This window comes from Amia ocellicauda, chromosome 3 (assembly GCF_036373705.1).
Source record: "Amia ocellicauda isolate fAmiCal2 chromosome 3, fAmiCal2.hap1, whole genome shotgun sequence".
Classification (NCBI taxonomy): Eukaryota; Metazoa; Chordata; class Actinopteri; order Amiiformes; family Amiidae; genus Amia; species Amia ocellicauda.
In genome coordinates, this window is record NC_089852.1 from 13,470,388 (window position 1) to 13,492,050 (window position 21,663).

At 43.8% G+C, this 21,663-nt stretch overlaps 1 protein-coding gene across 1 annotated transcript in view; it reads left to right on the top strand.

The window, feature by feature from the left end:
- The window catches only part of tasora (transcription activation suppressor a), a 29,675-nt gene extending 10,617 nt beyond the window's left edge, over positions 1-19,058 (top strand). The window contains exons 5-23 of the mRNA XM_066698260.1: positions 485-576; positions 1,060-1,194; positions 1,809-1,939; positions 2,368-2,399; positions 2,972-3,077; positions 3,346-3,449; positions 3,858-3,961; positions 5,888-5,960; positions 6,061-6,132; positions 6,579-7,280; positions 7,567-7,913; positions 8,536-8,671; positions 10,665-11,608; positions 14,274-14,396; positions 14,598-14,757; positions 15,469-15,577; positions 16,265-16,443; positions 16,661-16,816; positions 17,111-19,058. Coding sequence (XP_066554357.1) covers positions 485-576; positions 1,060-1,194; positions 1,809-1,939; positions 2,368-2,399; positions 2,972-3,077; positions 3,346-3,449; positions 3,858-3,961; positions 5,888-5,960; positions 6,061-6,132; positions 6,579-7,280; positions 7,567-7,913; positions 8,536-8,671; positions 10,665-11,608; positions 14,274-14,396; positions 14,598-14,757; positions 15,469-15,577; positions 16,265-16,443; positions 16,661-16,816; positions 17,111-18,606 — 5,201 coding nt within the window. The 3' untranslated portion in view covers positions 18,607-19,058. The remainder of the gene's footprint in view (positions 1-484; positions 577-1,059; positions 1,195-1,808; positions 1,940-2,367; positions 2,400-2,971; positions 3,078-3,345; positions 3,450-3,857; positions 3,962-5,887; positions 5,961-6,060; positions 6,133-6,578; positions 7,281-7,566; positions 7,914-8,535; positions 8,672-10,664; positions 11,609-14,273; positions 14,397-14,597; positions 14,758-15,468; positions 15,578-16,264; positions 16,444-16,660; positions 16,817-17,110) is intronic.
- Positions 19,059-21,663: the final 2,605 nt, after the last annotated feature.

A 21,663-nucleotide genomic window follows, 5' to 3' on the forward strand; every position in this document is an offset into this window, starting at 1 on the left:
AGTCCTGCTGCTGTTGTGAAAGAAATGTGGTGTTTCCCTATGGTTTAATTTAAAGCTCCGATTACTCTGGTCTAAAAACACAGAGGTCAGACACATACCAATGTCCTCGGTGGTGAGTCTTTCACTGCCATCACTGTTACATCTTACATCACACCTCACCTTGCCTGACCCTGTGTGTGAAACATATGTGTTCTTTAGAGCCAAATTTTCTTTATGCTCTGGATTTTGAGATAACCTCTAAATATAATATTGCAACAAACCCTTGTGCTTGTTGGTCCCTCTTCTTATAGACATACAGAGGGAAATACTTCCCAGCACTACTGGGTGATGACTGATTATAATGTTTCCACTGTAAACCTCTGTATGAATCATTTCATAACCCCTCTGCTGCAAACCAGACTTTTACATTTTACACAGGTCATAAGTGCATATATAAATATATTGATTTAATTCATAATTAACTTTTATTTTTAATGTCTTGCAGGGGTGTACTTATCCAAGCACTCTGATTTACTGCAGATCAATCCTTTTGATGTTGGAGCCACGGGCCAAATTATTATATTTAAGCTTATGAAGGTAAAGTATTAAGAATGTGTTGGCATTTCAGCTTTAACCATTACTCAGGTTTCTGATTTGTCAGAGGCACTAGTGAAACAATTTCTGAAGCAAGTTAAGTCTACAAATGTAAATGAATCAAAAAACATGTTTATTTAACATACCAATGAGCACAGGAAGTATGTGTAATTTTTTTTTTTTTTTAATCAAACCTCTGAAGGTTTGCAGGAAGCTAATGTATTTGACAGGTGCAGGTTCTGAAACCAGCGTTACAACTATAAAACTCCCCACAACACATTGGCCCATTCACCCTCATGGATGTATTGAAAAGACACTGATAGTCTAACAACATTCGCAGCGATATACAAATTACACAGTCATTTAGTAAACTACTACTAACTACCCCTTGAAAGTAAGCTTGTTGACAATTGTTGTGGGCAAAAAAAACAACTTCATATAACTTATCTGGATGTTTTTTTTTTTTTTTTTTTTCTCTACTCTCAGGGGAAAGTCAAGAGCATATATGAAAACATGTCTAAGAACGTGCTGGATCCCACGCCCAAGTTTGACTGCCATGTGTCCAAGAACGCTTCCCGAGTCACTTCCCTGCTGTCCTACCGGGCCTTTGAGCTCACACAGGTACTGCCAGAACCAGCTGAAAACTTGCAGCACTGCTGACCCACTCCACAGATGCATAGCATTGAACTCGCATGCCAACAGAACAAGGCCAGCTCAGATCAAAGTCTGTTATGTAAAGCCTGAAAAACACACCACTATGATTGTCAAACCTTCTGCTTTTAGCCTTTGTCATTAACAAACAAAACAAACACCAAATACATCCCATTAAATAAACCGAATGGCATCACAGGAACAAGAGTAGACTCTCCAACTGTTTATTGTTGCTTTGAACCAAACTCCACTAGAAGTACTGTGTTAAATGATAACACATGATAACATGATAGGTTCAGGAGTGTTATGTAATAGAAACCTGATCAAAATCAGCAAATTAACAGCACTTGGCAGATTTATATTGTGTAGGGTGGGGAATTACCGAGTCAGTTTTGTTGTAAGGTTTTTAATCAGGTGCCTCCAATTGGAATATATTTGTCGAAGTCAAACAGCATCCCCTGTCTGAGCCTGTGAGTCAGGATGTGATCTCTATAAAGATAGCCGGTGACACTTTTTAGCTGCTGGTCTACTGTATCTGCATCTGTTCTATGTCTGTAACAGTATTGCGTTTCTTGTATTCAAAGCAATACTTCTACGAGTACACCTTTGATGAAATCAAGTCTCGGCCCAGGCATGTCTGTCCCTATGCTGTGGTGTCCTTCGTCTGCAAAAACAAGGAGGCCGCGCCACCCCCGAAACCAGTGGCATCCCAAAGGTACTTCCTCTCTGTGTTGCCATGTTTGAGCAGCAGCGACACTTCCACTCATTTGTGTCGAAAAGTATATACATAGGTAACAAAGCATTTGTAATGAAGCGGTCCCTGGTTAAAGCCCTGCCTTTGCCATAAAGTTGCTGTAGTATACCTTGAACCAGTTACCATTGGGTCTTGGGTGTGTGACTTAGGTGAGGGATGGAACACAAGGAGGGTCATGGGGCGTCTCTGCCATGTTGATGTTCAGTTCATTAAACTAAATTGAAGTATCCCCTAAATGGCTATTTCTGATGATTATTATGTAGGCGGGTCTGACTCATCACTGTTGTCAAGGAAAATAAAATGATGATGTAACCTGTGGTATTTATGATAGGTTCTCACAAACAGTTCTCATGTGTGTCTCAAACCAGATGTTGTGGTTGTTCTTTCAGATCGATGAACAAAAGCTCTGATGGAGGAAAAGGTACGGTCTTAGCTGTTCAATTCTGCCATTTTGCAGCAGTAGAATTAGTCTTCTCATGAATGCTATTGTTTCCAGTCAGTCCGGTCTGGAACTTGTCATGCCACTCATCTGAACTTCACATTACAGAGTTATAAATCAACAGATATTGGCTTTATTTTAGACATGATTAAAAGCAAAAATCTTAAATAGAAGCAGTCTTGTTGACACTTCGGTGAATGTGCAGTAAGTTTTGATTTTATATACATGTATAAAGGATTGCTCTGTCAAGATATTCCCTGTATGAAATAATCAAAGTGAAGTAATAAAAGTTAAACCTGAACTCAATATGTTTGTTGTTAAGTGCCAAAAGCCATGATCAGATCAAAATGATTTAAAAGTTAAACATATTTTCCAAAAAAACAATGCAAACACAAACATAAACACCCTTCCTACAAAAAGCATTTATTTTGATATTTTTTTAATTTAGATCCATAACTCTTTTGCTAAATACAAGCTTCTTTGGGCCCTGAAGATAATTTACCATGATACTTTGTGTGTATAACAGACCTTCAACTCTCCTGGTTGCCTTGCAGACAAAAACAGCTACACGGTGTGGAGTGGCCAGCTGCTGAACCGAGGAAAGCCATTGTGTCTGGCGTGCCTGAAGTCTGCAACCCGCCCTTTCCTCCCCTTCAAACTGTGAGTCGCCCCCCCCCCCCAACGCAGCTCTTGCGAAGGGCTGGCCTGTAAAAGGAGCTGGCTTTGTTCCTGCACTCCTGCACTCCTTTGGCATGATTCGCCCTTACGCAATGTGCAGTGCTCCTGCATTACATTCTGTGCACCCAAGACACGAGATTGAGAGCTTGATTGTTGTTTTTGTTTTTTGGGGAAAACATTTTAATGTATATTGTGTGTTCTGTTTATTTAGTTTGTAATTAATTAATGTAATAACCTGTTGGTGTTTTAGTTCAGACAAGCTGGAGATTGGCACTGTGATGAGCCTGGACCAGCTGAAGAGGAAGATCCCAGTGGCCCTGTTCTACAAGGACACCTACAGCGGGACCCGCGAAGGTGAGTGCAGTAGCTTCTGTCATCATGTGTTCCTTGGTCCACTCAGAAAGCCTTGGAGCCTGTCTCAGAACTGCAGTATTGCACACTGCTTGTCCGAGCTCTTTAAGATTGCAGAAAATGCCATTGTGCAGTGCTGACCACAAAACCACTGAGGATGCTGTGCTTATATGTGTGAAGCCAGCCACTCACATGATCAGTATTGAAGCCATGCTGTATTAATCAACTGACTGTAAGGACAACCCCTCACCAGTCACAATGTTTGTCTCTGCAGCATTTAATGCAAGTGATAGATGCTGCGGTGTATATGTTGTATTAAGAAAGGTTAGTCAATTGCTGTGGTTTTGGGCCTTTAAACTTCTTTTACCAAAGCCACAGGTTTCAGCCCAAGCCTGTCTCTGTCTTTTACAGTGCTGAAAAATGGGATGTACTGCAGCCTGTTTGAGGTGATGGAGAAAAACAAACCTGGAAACTGCTTAGCGAGTCTGCTTCACAAACTGGAGAAAGAAAACATGGTAAGTAGGCAATGACCATGTCAAACCAGAAGAGCTTTTCCAGATCAGCAGGGACACACGCACCTGGGGACAAAAATGGAAATTGGGCTTCAAGGCATTCAAGACAGAAAACAGGAGACAATTCTTCACACAGAGAGGCATCACAATCTGGAACAAACTCCCTAGCGATGTGGTTGAAGTTGAACATTTGGGAACATTTAAAATCAGTTATTAATGGACACCAAGCGAGCACGATGGGTCGAATGGACTCCTCTCGTTTATAAACTTTGTTGTTAAATAAGACAAGAATGAGCTCCATATTCTTTGATGGGGGTATAAATAGAAGAATGTCTCCCACCTGGTTCATTGTGCACAATTAGGCTTGCTTGGAAAAAATTAAATAATAATATAACGCTGGGGGGGTTCTCTAATGAGTAAGCCCAACTCATGCTTTTCGGGTGCAACATAATTATTTTTAAAATTTTATTTTCATCCAGCCAATTATAAGAGACCTGAACAAGTCTTTGCACTATTATGATTAAAAATTAGGGCTGTCAATCGATTAAAATATTTAATCGCGATTAATCGCATGATTGTCATGAGTTAACTCATGATTAATCGCACATTTTTATCTGTTCTAAATGTACCTTAAATTAATACTTTTCAAGTTTTTAATACTCTAATCAACATGGGCATGGACAAATATTGATGCTGTATGCAAATCTATGTTATTATTAGTGAAACCATACTCAACATAGAGCATGAAGTCTAGACATGTTTCAAAGGTCATAAATGTTTTTCAAAGAACTTGTTCTTGTCTATTAGACACATGAAAGAAATACCAGGTTCCTATTACTTCTCTTTCTTTGCACTGAGCAATTTACTTGCACAAGCCTGTTTACATTTAGTTATTTAGCCACCCATTTAGTTATCGCTGTGGTGAGTCTTGCTTGTGGAGTTGTCCATCCGTCTCCGCTGCAAATTATCTAGTGTGGTCTGCCTTTGGCGAGGGGGAGGAGAGCTCTCTGCATCAGTTGTATGCTTCGGTATCAAGTGATATTTTAAACTCGACGTGCTGCGGTGATAACTTAATTCACATCGACAATAAATGCAGACAACTTTTGTCTTGTCAACAGGACCATCAGACATCGTTTTGTATATGAATTTTCCATTCAGAAGAACTTTCCTTTCTCCATTTCTTTTTGCTGCTGCATCCTTTCCTGTATTATGGCTCGCTATGGCTGCATCTCCATTTCTCCAACTACGGGCTAGGCTACGGGTCAAAATGCACGCTGCATTAATCGCGCGTTAATAAAATTAGTGCAATTAAAATGAATTTGCGTTAATGCATTATTAACGTGTTAATTTTGACAGCCCTATTAAAAATCTTCACAAATTCTCATGAATGCGGAAGACCATAACGCTTGAATGTGAAGTACAAAAGGCATGCCAGAAACCTTGTGAAACACCATAATAGATGCTCAGGGTGTCTTACACAACTGCCCACACTCAAAGCTGAAACACTGAGTTGCATTCAGCATTCATTTGCTTCCTCACCATGCTGCTTTATTTGTGACCGGATATGCATAAGTGCTGAAATGCATCACTATGATTTCAGTTTGTGTGCAGTATTCACAGGGGAGTTGAGCACAGGGAAGTAAACCTCCCATATATCTGCTTTTGGTCGATGGAAGTTTCACCTGAGAACCTTACCACTTTAACCACTTTACATCATAACCAAAGGCCTTTGACATTAAAATCACAAAAAACAAACTCGAGGCACCACTCGACCTTTAGGTAGTAGGAGTGGGCAGGGGGATTACACTAATTATAGAATTCATACAGAATTCTCGCATAAAAACTCTGAAAATCTGAAATCTATTTTCTGAAGTCTGTTCACTATGTTCCTTGTTAACCTGAAGCTTTTATTTGTTTCTTTCTGGACAGGTGCTAGTGAACCCCTTGACTGACAAAGGATTCCTCTTCCTCCTGTCCTCATCTCAGATGCTCATTCCAAATGGTACGTTAGTCTCTCTAATAGGAGTGCTGTTCAAACCTTTCAGCATCTGCGTCCCGTAGCGCAGCACCAACCATTTTAATTTCTAACTGTCTCGTCCCAGAAACAGGAGGCCGGAACAGATGCCTCCAAGCCCTGTTCCTCTTCCAGGAGCCCCGTGTGGTGTTAAAGTGTGGTGAGTGTCAGTGTCAGTGTCAGCAGTAAATCTCCAGCAATCATCTTGGCACCTGGTGCTGAAACCATGAGCTTGTGGAAGTTACGCAGAAATTAAGATGATTCACGTGTAACATTACTGGGGCCCCAGGGCATGGAGGTTCTTTCATAGCTGAAAGTATAGGATGCAAATGGACACATTATGATCTAATCTTCATCACCGACGGTTTCTTTTATGCTGTAATATATTCTTACTTTATATAAGGATGTACCTAAATTATAATGCTTTTGTTTATTTGTTTCAGTTTTCTCAAGGATGTAATAGCACAGAAACTAAATTATTTGTAATGAAAGTTATTGGAAATAATTCTTGTAGAAGAAGAGTGAGGAGTGATATATGCAAAAAATGTTGTTGTCATTCCCTAAATAAACTGATTGAATCCCTGTCTAATCCACGGCTCTCCACAGCATCCAAAAACACAGCTGCTCCGGAGCCACTTGCGTTGGCCGGCCAGGAACCAGTGATGCCGCATCTGGATACCTTCATCCCAGCGCTCCACTACGCCCTGATGAAGCAGCGCGCCAACCCCAGCGCCGACATCAGCTCAGGGACAGAACGCTACGCCCGGGAATACCTGCGCAGCCGGGTGGAGGGCACCCGCAAGATGCGCAAGTACGTCATGTATGAATACGAACAGAGGCTAGACGAACTTCGCTTTCTCTACTCGGCGCCCAAAAAGAAGCACAACCTCGAGGGCTCCCTGCACAACTACCTCTACAGCCCCAACACCTACCTGCTGACACTGGCCCAGGCGCAGGAGATTGTCGAGAGCTACCAGCGGACGCAGGAGTACAGCCCTGTGTCCGATTGGGAGGGCTCGGACAGCCAGAGCGAAGCCTGCCGCATCCCCGTCCAGGCCAATGGCTCACAGGGTGCCCGGCTATCCCAAGTCATGGCCGACTATGACCAGGAGAAGTTGGAGGAGCTGCTGCGCCTGATCCAGATGCGCAAAAAGAGCCTCGGGGAGGGGGGCAAACCCGGGGAGGAAGAGGGAGAAGACGAGTGCCCCAGCAGCCGGGGGCTCAAGAGGAAAATGGAGGATGAGGCAGCGGAGACGGCCTACAAGTACCTGAGAACCGCCTCCGCTGACAACGGAGAGGACCACCGAGGTGAGGCTCAGTGCCACATCCACACTAGTGCCTAGGAAAAGCCTGTCTAAAAATGCCATTCATATACTTATGTTATCTTAAGCACAGATTAATTTAAATGCTTCATTCACATACCAGAGATGAAGCCTGGATAGATTCACCTCCTGCTTGACACGTTGTGCCCTTGAGTTGTAAACTCAGTCACCCCAGAGTTACTATCTTTGTATGCGACTTCCCCCTCGCTCCATTGCGTGGGGGGCATGTGTAGCAGTGCGTGTAACACAGTCCCTGTGCCTGTTGTTTGCAGGCGAGGAAGGGCAGTCGCCGGGCTCCCTGTCCTCGGTCATCAAATGCATGGGTGGCCGCGACACAGATCTGAGGAAGCAGGAGGGCTCCAGCTCGGCAATCAGTGACACCCAGAAGCTTCTCAAACTGCTGCTGGAGTCTCTGAGTGGAGCCATGGCGCAGGGCACCAACTCTGCTGCTGCCCCACCCCCAGAGGTCCCTGTAGGAAGGGCTGGCCTGGAGCCCCCCGAAGAGCCTCTGTACAACAGTGAGAAAGAGCGTTATCTGTCAGCCCACTGTGATGTGGACCTGCGCATGCGGCCCAGGGGAGACAGCCCAGAGGACGACGGCAGGAACGACCTCCTGGAGGTACAGACATCTGCCTCTCGTTCAGCCCCACAGTCACAGCTCGCCGTTCCACACTAAACTTGCATTCTTCTTGTAGTTAACTCATCTCATTCCCTAGCACCCCATACTTCTTGTGCTCTCAGTACCATTATTTTAGTTCTCTGTGAAAAGGAGTTGCTCTTTGACAAATGAAAATGGGGCAGGGGTTTGGTGGCTGTGATTCTTATTTAAGGTGAATCAGAGTACTAGTCTACACAAATCCAGCTCTTCTGGGTGTAATTCCTTCACTTCTTATCAGTGAAATAATCAGACGTATACATTACTGGATTCGACTACTTCGCCATTCTCCCCAGCTCTTATGTAGATCCCAATTACAGAGTTCCAGTTCCAGGTCATGGACTTGTTGGGTTGTCTAAGCAGCACTGTTACAACACTCGAATAGCGAGGTCTAGAATTTTGATATCGGGAGGTTTTATTCAATTTCAGATCTATAGACAAACACCAGCTGAAATATGGGAATATGCCAAAGGCCTGTTAAAAGTGGTTGATCACCCCACTGTGCAACAGGCTGTCCATGCCCCCACGCTGTGCGTTGCTGTGAATTGCTCCGTATTCTGACAGGGCTGTGCTGTGTTGTGTGCAGGATCAGACGGGAGGCAGTGTTAGCAGCCTGGAGGTGTTCAGCCCCTGCTCCAGCACCCAGCTAGAGCAGACGCACCACCGTGGGAGCGAGCCCGCCACCGAGGGTCACATGACCTGGAAACTCATTCCCATCACAGGTGAGGAGTGGGGATATCACATGCAATAAGAAGCAACAGCACTTGTTCTTTTGTTTGGTTTTCAAAAAAATGCTAACAAATTCTCTGTTTAACACAAATGTCTACTATTGGCTTCTGTAAGAACAAAAAGTGGAAAAAAATACAAAATCGCTGGAATAACAGGTGCATATACAGGGACCATGAAAATCCGTACAGTATAAATGAAATGCATTGTAGCCATTTTAATCATGAACAATGCTGCAGGCATAATTACCTAATCTAAAACCAGGAAGCTTAACTGCCAAACCATATGAGTTTATTAAAGGTTTTATGGATGACAGCATAAACGGCAGTGCACATGCATTATAATTGTGAACACTTTTTTTAAATCTTAAAAATTACAAGCAGCTATTTCTCACATTTACCAAGTTCAGCGAAATCGCTACCTTATTAAATTGATAGTTAGTAAAAAACAAAAAAAAAAAAAAAAAACTACAGGATGCACTTGACAACATTATTAGATTAAGATAACTCTCTAGTGCTTTAAAAAGGTTTCCTGAAATTACATACCTGGAAGTCTACCATTTTACTTGGTTGAGACAAGCTTAGCCGCTTATTTATATTTTGTGATCACAAGACATATACTGACATTATCCTCCATACTCTAAAACTATAAATCACCACCTCAGCAAATTTCCTACCATATGTTTGGAATACCTATAATTTATCAGTTATAATCTGGTCTAGTATGTATTGTTTAATAAGATATAGCAAAAACATCCCGGTGATGAAGTGCGAGCTACATATTCCTGAATCTGTAGGTCTTTATCTTTGATAAATTGTTTGTTCCAGGTCGCACTGAACACCTGACTGCACAGCAACAATTGCCCATTTTAGACTTGATGTATCCACACAAAATTATCAGAGAGAGAGGTTTTTACACTTATTACTAGAACATGTCAGCTGTAATTTCAAATCCGGTCGAAACAATGTAAAACTGTAATAACTGTGTATTTGTATTACATTGTACTGAATACAAAGAATACCGTGATACTATCTCCAGATGACAACATAAAACCGAAAGCTTGCTAGTGCACAGACCTGACTTCCGGTAGCTCATGAATATTAATATAAATCTGTGTATTGACTACGTGCCATTATTTTATTGAAATTCATATCAGGAGCCGTATTCACGGCCATCAACAGCCGAGTGCAGGTCGCAGGTGTACAGTGTGTGTGTGTGTGTGTGTGTTCACTGCATGTGAGGTTCCGATTCGCTCCTACCTTGTTCAAACTGCCTGGCAATTTTCTCTCTTCTTCATTTTTGTGTTTCTTGTTTTCGGTAAGCCTTTTATGGTTGAATTAGATTTTTCCCAATTCAAAATATGGTTTAGTAATAATAAACAACTTGCTCAGTGCTGAGCGCTTTTGTTGTCATTCTTGTACTACGTAGTACGTAGGCTAATGAGCGTCTCTGTTAACGTTACTGGCACCAAATTTCCACCCCCTTTTTTAAGATCTGGATGTTCGTTGTATCCAGAAAAACTAAATATCTGTATGGAATATAAAAAGTCAGTTGTAAGAAGAATATACGCCATAAACGAGTCAGTTTAAACCAGACTATTCCCCCATCGAAACCCATGTTTTTTAATTCAGCACGTTATAAACGGAAATGCGTTCTGGTGGAGTGCACCCGTGTATTAATCACCCGAGTATTACCTAAAAAAATAGGGAATGTGTTTTTTCCTTCTTCTAAATGAGGATGATTTGATGTGCTAGACTTCTGTAAGCTATGCATTCAGCATTCAGCTGCTATTTCAGTAGGATTTCAGTGTCCTTTTTCTATTGTTTTTATTTTATGTAATTATGACATTAAGCCATATATAGAGGGTCATGTTTGATAATGTTTTCAGAGCAAAGACACTTCAGTGTGAACAACTATTCATAAAGGAGTATCTCTTTAATCTCTATAGTTGAGCCATCTCACTGAGGGAGTCTTTCCTATTTCTCACAGGTATAAAGTCTCGCATAGAGAACACCTCATACTGCCTCAGTCAAAATGACAATCCCTGTGACCCTCGCATGTTGCTCAGGCAGCGGGGGGGCGACTGCCTCCCCCCCAGCATCGCCCACGATGTCCCACCTGCGACCCTCGGGGACGGTTACATGGAAGCCGAGGAAGAAGAGCCAGAGGAGCTGGATTGTCCCCCTTTTCCCGAGCAGTACTATGCGCCCCAGGGGGTAGACGGCATTCTGCATGATGAGTTCAGTGGCTTTTCAACTGAGGTGCGGGACCTTTTGAGGCAGGAGAACATCTATTACAGCCCCGAGATGGACATTTCTCTCCCAGACAAGCCCACAACAGGGCTGTCCCATTATGTCTCTTCCTCCACCTCTCCTGTGCAAATGCAGGACTATGTGAGCACCTTGTGTGAGAAGATGTGCTACTTGATAGATTCCCAAAAACCTTCCCCTGTCCCTGCCCCTGTTCCTGTTCCTGTTTCCACTCCCTCTTCTGTTTCTGCTGCTGCTGCTCCTTCTCCTGCCATGGTTGCTCCCCCCATCTCGCCTGCAAGGCTCTCGAGCAGATCACCTCAAAGCCAGCCTCCTCAAAACCTACCTCGCCTCGGGACAGTGAAAGAGGTGTACTTGCCGAATCCCAATGTGCAAGTGAGTTTAAAAAAGACTGATGTAGATTCAAAAGCCATGCAGGAAGTCACGGCCTCTTGTGGCACTGGTACTAAGGAACTGGAGATGCTGGCTACAGACGGCAAAGATCAGGGGCCCTTCCTGGGAGATGTGGCCAGTCCTGCCCCGGCATCTATTAGCAACCTGATCAGCCAGCTAAAGCCAGAGGTTTTCAGCAGCCTGGTGAAGATCATCAAGGATGTACAAAAGAACACTGTGAAGTTCTACATCCACTCAGAGGAGGAGAGCGACGTATGCACTGAAATTAAGGTACACTGTCAGTGAGAATGTTGGATGGGGTTTATTTCTGAAGTCATTTTTGATTTGAAGAACCAAAATTAATACACACCTACGTGCTGCCTCCACTGGGGAGCTGCAGTGGGCATTGAGGGGAAACCGGATGTGCCAGTTAACTAGGTTACTGTAGCATTTAGGGCTGGGCGATATGACTTAAAAATATCTCGATATTTTTAGAAGTTTGGGGCGATACACGATATGTATCTCTATTTCTTGTTTTTATCCAATCAAGCCACAAAATAAGACCAAAGACATTCAAACTACAAGTATTTCGTTAATCCTCCAATAAGCAAAACTAACAAATAATACATGCAGGCTGTCATGGTAAATATATGCAGAATGCAACACATTACACGGGAAGTGTTGTGTGATTACTATTATGTGTGTTATGGGAGATATATATATATATATATATATATACACTCACCTAAAGGATTATTAGGAACACCTGTTCAATTTCTCATTAATGCAATTATCTAACCAACCAATCACATGGCAGTTGCTTCAATGCATTTAGGGGTGTGGTCCTGGTCAAGACAATCTCCTGAACTCCAAACTGAATGTCTGAATGGGAAAGAAAGGTGATTTTAGCAATTTTGAGCGTGGCATGGTTGTTGGTGCCAGACGGGCCGGTCTGAGTATTTCACAATCTGCTCAGTTACTGGGATTTTCACGCACAACCATTTCTAGGGTTTACAAAGAATGGTGTGAAAAGGGAAAAACATCCAGTATGCGGCAGTCCTGTGGGCGAAAATGCCTTGTTGATGCTAGAGGTCAGAGGAAAATGGGCCGACTGATTCAAGCTGATAGAAGAGCAACTTTGACTGAAATAACCACTCGTTACAACCGAGGTATGCAGCAAAGCATTTGTGAAGCCACAACACGTACAACCTTGAGGCGGATGGGCTACAACAGCAGAAGACCCCACCGGGTACCACTCATCTCCACTACAAATAGGAAAAAGAGGCTACAATTTGCACAAGCTCACCAAAATTGGACAGTTGAAGACTGGAAAAATGTTGCCTGCTCTGATGAGTCTCGATTTCTGTTGAGACATTCAGATGGTAGAGTCAGAATTTGGCGTAAACAGAATGAGAACATGGATCCATCATGCCTTGTTACCACTGTGCAGGCTGGTGGTGGTGGTGTAATGGTGTGGGGGATGTTTTCTTGGCACACTTTAGGCCCCTTAGTGCCGATTGGGCATCGTATTAATGCCACGGCCTACCTGAGCATTGTTTCTGACCATGTCCATCCCTTTATGACCACCATGTACCCATCCTCTGATGGCTACTTCCAGCAGGATAATGCACCATGTCACAAAGGTCGAATCATTTCAAATTGGTTTCTTGAACATGACAAGGAGTTCACTGTACTAAACTGGCCCCCACAGTCACCAGATCTCAACCCAATAGAGCATCTTTGGGATGTGGTGGAACGGGAGCTTCGTACCCTGAATGTGCATCCCACACATCTCCATCAACTGCAAGATGCTATCCTATCAATATGTGCCAACATTTCTAAAGAATGCTTTCAGCACCTTGTTGAATCAATGCCACGTAGAATTAAGGCAGTTCTGAAGGCGAAAGGGGGTCAAACACAGTATTAGTATGGTGTTCCTAATAATCCTTTAGGTGAGTGTGTATATATATATATATATACACACTCACACACACATAAGTTTAAAATAGCTGGCGTTACAATAGTTTTAATGCATCTTAAATGCGGGTGCCTTATCCCAGGGAAGGACAGCAGCTCCCGTCTAAAAACAGTCCATATTTAGCGATGTCTCAAACATTATTCATTAGAGAAAAAGTGAACATCATAGTGCTTACGCGTTTCGACTTCTCTTCCTCAGAGCACAAATATACACACACAGCATGATTTACTGTCACACAACAACAGTAACACAAGTGATAGTGATCACGCAGCACATGCGCAGTAAAGGTCCAGATTCAGGCAGATTCACCACAGCCGGGTCTATAGCGGCGCATTAACATCTGCTGGACAGACATTTCTCCTGTGACTGTACAGCACGTTAATACAAAATAGTTATAATAATAGTAATAATAATAATACAACTGTTGAACCATCTTAATTAAAAGAAAATTATACTTTCTGCATGTGTTTGCATTGCTTTCCAATTCATTAAAATGCAAACAAACGTTTATTAATTTTATACAAATGATATCAGTCTAAATTAGAGTGGATGGGGGTGCTTGCAGATCGAGTTTAACCCGGTGACGAGAGCGGGGCGGACCGTGTGCGCTTGCGCATTAAAGTGTCTGTTGGTTATTGTGTGTCGGGTCTCTCTCATGTCTGTCTGTGTTTCTGATGCTCATTTCTTGCCGCATCCGACACGTGTGGAAGAATCGGGAAGAACGCAAAGCGTCCTAATGACGAAAAATACTGCCGTAAAGATTGCAATTTGCGACACCACGATATAAACGATATAGCATAATATGAAACGATAGACGTTTTTCTATCGTCATACGATATATATCGTCATATCGCACAGCCCTAGTAGCATTTTATTCTCTTTCACTGGGTAATGGGGGTGGGGGAAAAGGAGTAATCAAAATTGGCCATGCTTGTAAAAAATAGAAAAAGGAGTATTATTGTTTTTCTCTTCTGTTAGGAATACTTGATGAGACTAGGGAATGCGGAGTGTGATCCCCAGAGCTTCCTGGAGAGCAAGAACAATCTGGACAAGCTGTTGATCATCATTCAGAATGAAGACATCGCTGCTCATGTCCACAAGGTACGGTATTCTAACAATCGCAAATGCACACTTCAGCTTCAAGGAGGTCTCTTGTCAGCCCCTGATAATGTGTGATGAGTGCTCTAACCACACAGGCCTGGAGTTTGTCATAAATGTGTCCTTAAAGTGGAGAAGCCCATTTCTTCCATTAATCACGCTTCTTTTTTTTTTCTCTCGTCAATCTCGTGCTTCCTGACACAGATCCCTGCCTTGGTGTCTCTGAAGAAGCTGCCGTCTGTCAGCTTTGCTGGGGTGGACAGCCTGGATGACGTGAAAAACCACACCTACAACGAGCTCTTCGTCTCAGGGGGCTTCGTGGTTTCAGATGACTTTGTCCTCAACCCTGACTTCATCACTACCGGTACTGGTTGTTCTAACATGTCTGCTTTGCTGTGCCTTCATTACCATTTCCAAATTGGAAAGATCAGAAATTGCCTGGAAGTGTACTGGGGAGGCTAATAAATTTTCCACAGGAGTCTATTTTAATTTATTTTTCCTCCCCCCAAGCAGCCACTGAATCTGTTTAATGTAGAGCAGGGCTTTTAACAACCTACAGTATGAACGGGAGACATTTACTCCCCTCAATAGATAGGCAGACAAGGGACACTCGGGCCTGATTTAATTTGAAAAATACCAAAGTAGTTTATTCAACTGTAACGAAGCGCTGTGGAGACTGCCAGTCACAGAGACTCGTCTAAAGTTTTTCTAACGTACTATCATATTGAAGATTACTCCCTTTGGTTCCCAAGCAACTACATGAGTTTAAGTACCCCAAACGTCATCACCCGGAGCTGAACTAAAGCTAAACAAAGCTAAAATTCACACCATCTTGCTGCAGCAGTAATGCAAAGAAAATGTGTTTGACATTCAGACAGGGCCGTGTCCTGCATCAAGTCCATTAAACCTTAAAGGTGCTCCAGTTTGAGCTCCAAACAGATAGAGGTACGGCCCCTTTGCTGAATTCCAGGGAAGAGCTGTGGGACTGTAGAATCAATCAATCGATAAATCAGTTTGCAACAAATTGCCACAGAGCACAGTATAGTAAATGGCAATGTGTTTTTTTTGTCTCCAGAGAGGCTGCAGGCTTTCCTTAAGTTCCTGGAGGAGCAGAACACCCCCGAAAGCAGCTGGCAGTGGAAGGTGCACTGTAAAACCCAGAAAAAACTCAAGGAGCTGGGCAGGTCAGTCTCGGTCTGCTTCAGGGACTCGAACACAGCATCTCAGGGCAGCTTTATTATACAAGTTAATCGGCCGTGTGAAGGGGGTCTCTTATTGTCATCCTGTGCAGTTTGGGATCTGGCTGCACAAACTGTGTGAAGTATAAAATTATATAATAAGAGACAACCTTCACACTACCTATTAAGTAGTAGACTACCTATAAGTGGAAAAAAAAAGTATTTTCGTTAAATTGAACAATTAACCCCCTTTCTCTCCATCTAAAGTGTTTTAGTCCAGGATCTGCTGTAACTGACCTACAGAAGCTGATCTGTGTTGTGTTTCCATACTGGTTAAACGTAACGAATAACAAATGGACATCCTGTGACACTGTTTCCCGGCATTAAGTGTCCTGAAACGCCTAAAGAATGTTTTAAATACTTGTATATTGATATGAACAGGATGACATTTATACACAAGATAAGAGGTAGGCTTTAGGAATTTCTGGGAATGGGCTCTGTGATTGGCTGGTTTCTCATATGTGATTTATAACATAGGCAGTTGAGCATTGACCCAACAGTATAGTGAGCCACACAGACTAATGGCTGTTGAATGGATTGCTGTGTTAACTGCACTAGTGATGAGAGTGGTGGGAGTGCCACGCCGTGGGTGTAGTACTGAGAGTTATAAGCCTGACCTGTGTGTGTCAATAGGTTAAACAGCGACGCTCTGAGCCTGCTCACCCTGCTCAGCGTCTACCAGAAGAAACATCTGGTCGAGTTCCTGCCCTACCACGATTGCGATGCCCCCTCCCGCCACGCCCCCGACCTGGACTGTCTGGTCAGGCTGCAGGCGCACAACACACAGCAGCGCCACATCGTCTTCCTCACTGGTACATGCCATGCTCTGTCTCGCCATCCCTGCCTGACTGCCTGCTCACTCGCCTCACGCTCCCCTTCACAATTGCTGACCACTCTCTTAACACTCCTCCACACCAGTACTGAGCACTCTGTCACGGCCTGCCCGTCAACCAAGCAATGTGTATGTTTTATAGCACCCTTTGCAACAAGTTGTTTTTAACTTTAACATGTTATTTTTTTCTCCCCTAGAGAGGCGCTTTGAGATGTTCCCCCATTACTGTAACAACGGCATCCTGATCGCCAGCATTGACGACTTCATGGACAGTTTTCACAGCCTCATCGGGTTCAGCTGCAGTGGGGAGGAGCAGCCTGCCCCAAACAGCGGCTCTCAGGCGCCTCCCACAGGTCAGTCCCAGCACTGCACACGTCCCCAGCACTGCACATCCCTGCCTCACGAGCGTTCCAATACAAGAGCTGGAAATAGCCCTGTACAGTGGCATCCGATCTGACTAAATTTGTGCACAGATTCTCTTTGAACTCTGAGCCTAAACTAGAATCTGTAGTTCTTCAGGAGATCTCCGAAATGCTGTGCTAAGCTTAACCTTCAGCAGACTTAGTATGGAGTGTTTGAAGTCGTTAGATGGGCTGCTGGCTTTCTCCTGTCGGATGTCTAATGCATTCTCGTCTCTCTGGATGCAGTGAAGCTGCCGGTGAAGGACGAGTGTGTGGAGGAGGAGGACATGTCCTTGGACTCAGAGGAGGACACCCCTGTGATCGAGCAGCTCCAGCCGCCCAACAAGGGGGAAGGCCTGGAAGTCCCACCTCTGCCCAAAAAGGAGGAGTTCCGCCCCCCACTCCCAGAGCCGCCCATCTCAGAGGAGCCCTCCTTCCTGTCCTCCCAGCCCCCCAAGCTGGACTTTGAGGCCCTGAAGTCGGCCATCTCTCTCTTCTCAGGCTCGGGCCAGAAGGAGCCCTGGTCTGCTGAGCCTAAGTCACTCACAGCCTTTGAGTTGGGAGGAGGAGGCACTCCTCCGTCGGGGGGCAGCAGCAGCAGCAGCAGCAGCAGCATCAGTGTGAACACGCACCAGAGCTTCCTCAGCACTGGCCTGCAGCCTTCCACCTTCTCCAGCTCCCCCACCTTCCCTGCGTCCCCAGCCGCCCAGGAGCTGGAAGGCAGGGCCGTCACCTCGGCTATTCCCTCGAGCCAACCCAGCATCACCGCACGGGGTGGGGCGGCCTGTCAGGCTGTGTGGGCCACTCAGCCCCCCACCCCTGGCACTCTGGTCGCTGCACAGCCCCCCTCTGGCCTGGGCAGCAGCAGTGGGGTGGCAACTCACAGCGGGAGCAGCACATCAGCCTGTAGTACTTCAAACAGCGGGAGCTTGAACTTGAATAGAAACACAGCAGGGACTCCAACCACTCAGACGGGTGGCACTCCCACCACCACTGCAGTCAGCCATACGCCCCCACCCCGGGCTGCTCAATCTGCCTCCCAGACTGTCAACAGCAAGGGCAGTGGGAAACAGGGCGAGGATGTCTGCAGAAGGGCAAGTGCAGGCAGTGTGAGCAGTACCTGCGGAACGCCCATCAGTCAGGACAATGGGCCACTGTGCACGGCACTCAGCAGTCAGGGGAGCGCCGCCACTCCGAGCAGCGAGAGCAGTGCAGCTGGGACCCCGAACAGCCAGGGAGGAGGCACCCCCACCTCTGCCAGTCTCAGCAGCCAGGGAGTTGGGAAGACGGCAACTCCTGGCAGTGGCACCCCCAGCAGCCAGGGCAGCTCCACTCCTGGTGCTGCCAGTGCTGTGGATCAGGGTAGTGGGAAGCCTGCCATTGTGGGAGGTGCAGCGCTCAGCAAACGGGGAAGTAGTCAGGGCGGCAACTCTCCTCACCCCCGGGGGAACAGTAATTCCAGGGGGCGGGGGGGTGGCAGCAGTCCTGCAACTGGGACAGCGAACAGCAGCCGGGGGTGCAGAGGTGGCAGTGGCGGTGGAGGGTTCCAAAGCAGAGGGAAGGCACCCAAGGGCCAAAGGGGAAGGGGGAAACGCCTCAGGCAACGGGGCACCCCCTATGGCTGGGGCTACCCCCCAAGAGCAGGGGGGAACTACTCAGAGGACTATTTCTGGATGGACAACTATGAGCCCCAGGTGGACAACTATTTTCAGAGAGATGGCTACCACTCCCATGGCTGGTGAGCCACAATGTAAATAGTTAATCTTTGGAGCGCTTGGAAAGACTACAGACAGACAGGTCAAAAGTGTCCTGCTCTTTACATATGTAAAAACCCTGTCAAACCACTATATTTGTATTTGCCAAGATTTTGTTACCTGCCCTGAAGTCAAGCATTTTGTTTGTTTTAGTTTTTTTGTTTAGTTTGTTCCAACTTGTTTAATAATAGGGGATGAGAGCCTCACCTACAGACCTTTTTTTTTTTTTTTTTTTTTAATCCAATTCTGTATGCAGCTGGCGGATTGCCACTGGTTTTAATTTTTAATGGTTATTTTTTATATTTAGGTTTGTTCAAAATTGTGCACATTTCTATTAAACCCGCTTGTATCAAAAACCACAGGTGTTATTGTTTTGGTGACTTGGATGAAAAAAAAAGGAAAAGAAAAACAATAAATATATTCAAATCTTCAATCTGCAATATATTCTACTTGTGTAGTACTTTTAGACAGGTCTACGACAATAAATCCCTCATTTAATTGTTCCTCACCAACTAGTAGCCATGTCACTGATCAGATCTCAGAAGACATGGGATGAGTTTTCAAACATGTAGTTTATTCTGGGATAAATAAGAAATACAAATAAAAACATTATTTATCACTGTAACTAATACATATTGGGAGGAATACATGTATATGAACCTGCATCTAAATGTAATGCGCTGAAGTGAATATTTATTGTGGGCAGTCACTCAATGTAGATTTTTTTTTTTTAATATATTTTTTTTGCTGTAGTTTTTACATTTATCACCTGCTGGTATATCCACGTTTTACAAAGGAATTAAATTTTGTACATTATGTAGGAAATGCAAAGCTGACAGGTGAAACTGACATTGTATTCAATCATGATGACACCAAGGATCATCTTCATTTACACACAGGACCAAAGAACAAGCAAGCCTGCACATTGTAAACCCAAACAACGCACAGACTTCAGTCATTCTGCACAGAATCTGGAAAGTCTGAGCATTCATTGGCTAAATGGTCATATTCTTTCTGAATGATGAAAGTCGGGTGTGAGGTGAACACACCCCATGTATACACACTGACAGTAATGGATTCTGGGCTTGGTAGTTTTCTGTAGGAAGTCTGCCTATGCTGGGCAGGTAGCCAGAGTTATTGATAAAAGGGGTGAGATTAAAGAGTTGAAAAATGAACTAGAAATGCTGTGGCTATCTAGGATTTAATAAAAGGCTGTTTTGGAATAGTTTATTTGCTCTGTTGAGGTTTTATGTAATTTGTAAATGAATATGTACTGTATCTGTTATTTATTATTTATTATAGCACTTTTAAGTATTTCTAACTAATGTTTTGTTGGTGACTTATTGTCTGTGATGAATTGTTGATTAAGATGGATTGGTGATGAAAACTCATGATGAAAAGTGTGAAGAAAAAAAGAGACTGGATACCCTTTTAGACACGGTGCAAATACCATGATCTTAATAGAATCAACACATGAGGTTTGATTTGGTAAAACTCTTAACTATCCCTTTAAATTTCTTTTCATGATACTTTTCTGCCCTGACGCATCTTTAGAAGGCCCATTACCAGGCTGCAAAACTGTACATTCCTGTTCTACTCATTTTGAATATGTTATGTCCCCAAAACACACCAAACCATGTACAGTGCTAAGCAACTAGAAGAAACGTCATCCTATTTTCCATACAGATGTCACCATCTTTTGAATAATGCCCGTTCAATTATACACAATCTCGACCCAATAGTCTATTGAGGGTTGAGGATTTTGAAGATTGTCAGACCGATGGCATCCTCCTTATTTTTCAATACAAATTTTCAGTGTATGTGGCCGATATTTAGGTTTACCACCTGGCTGGATTTTGACCTTATTCCCAAAGCATAGGTGATTGTCTATGAATGTTAGTCTTTGTAATTAAGGCTTTGATGTTTTAGTGCCATTAATCCTTCCAGTTGTTGTTTATAATTAACACATACTTTTACCGGTCCATGAAATGGTCAAGCTCACACAACCAGGTGTCTACTGCAAACATGCCTCTAGATATCACCTGACAATTCAGATTATTTTAAAAAGAATGTTTTCTTTCATTAATCTTTCCTACAATGTTGGCCACTTGTTCAACACAGGGGGGCTGACCTAACTGAACCAGTGCCCCCCTTTCCTGGAGGCCTGCTGGCCCTGTTTGGGTTGTTACAGAGGGAACCAGTCAACTAAGAGGACATCACCTCTACAACCAGCAGAAATGCAAACAAGTAAGCACCCTTCTAAAGTTTAACCAGGTTATTTTCATTCATCAGAGATGAAGGTGGAACCTAAATGGGATCTTTATAATAGCACTGGATTTGTGTTATATGGTACCCATATCTGCTATTTACCGATTTGCTCAGCATATATATCTTTTGATAAGCTCTAGTTTTCATTCATCCTTTCTTTATTTAAATGAGGGACAGTGCAGCAATTTATAATAGACATCGTTATCCCTTCTTATTAGGGATGTTGTGGGCATTGCTTTGTGCAATTCCTCATGGAGGGGCTGCACAGTAGGTAATGTGCAGTTGCAGAATGCTATGCTGGTTTCCAAAGTTGTTCAAATTATCTGTGAGTGTGTCAGGAGGAAATCGTGACCTAACAATTAGTATACAGTGAGGGAAAAAAGTATTTGATCCCCTGCTGATTTTGTACATTTGCCCACTGACAAAGAAATGATCAGTCTATAATTTTAATGGTAGGTGTATTTTAACAGTGAGAGACAGAATAATAACAAAAAAATCCAGAAAAACGCATTTCAAAAAAGTTTTACATTGATTTGCATGTTAATGAGGGAAATAAGTATTTGACCCCTTCGACTTAGTACTTGGTGGCAAAACCCTTGTTGGCAATCACAGAGGTCAGACGTTTCTTGTAGTTGGCCACCAGGTTTGCACACATCTCAGGAGGGATTTTGTCCCACTCCTCTTTGCAGATCCTCTCCAAGTCATTAAGGTTTCGAGGCTGACGTTTGGCAACTCGAACCTTCAGCTCCCTCCACAGATTTTCTATGGGATTAAGGT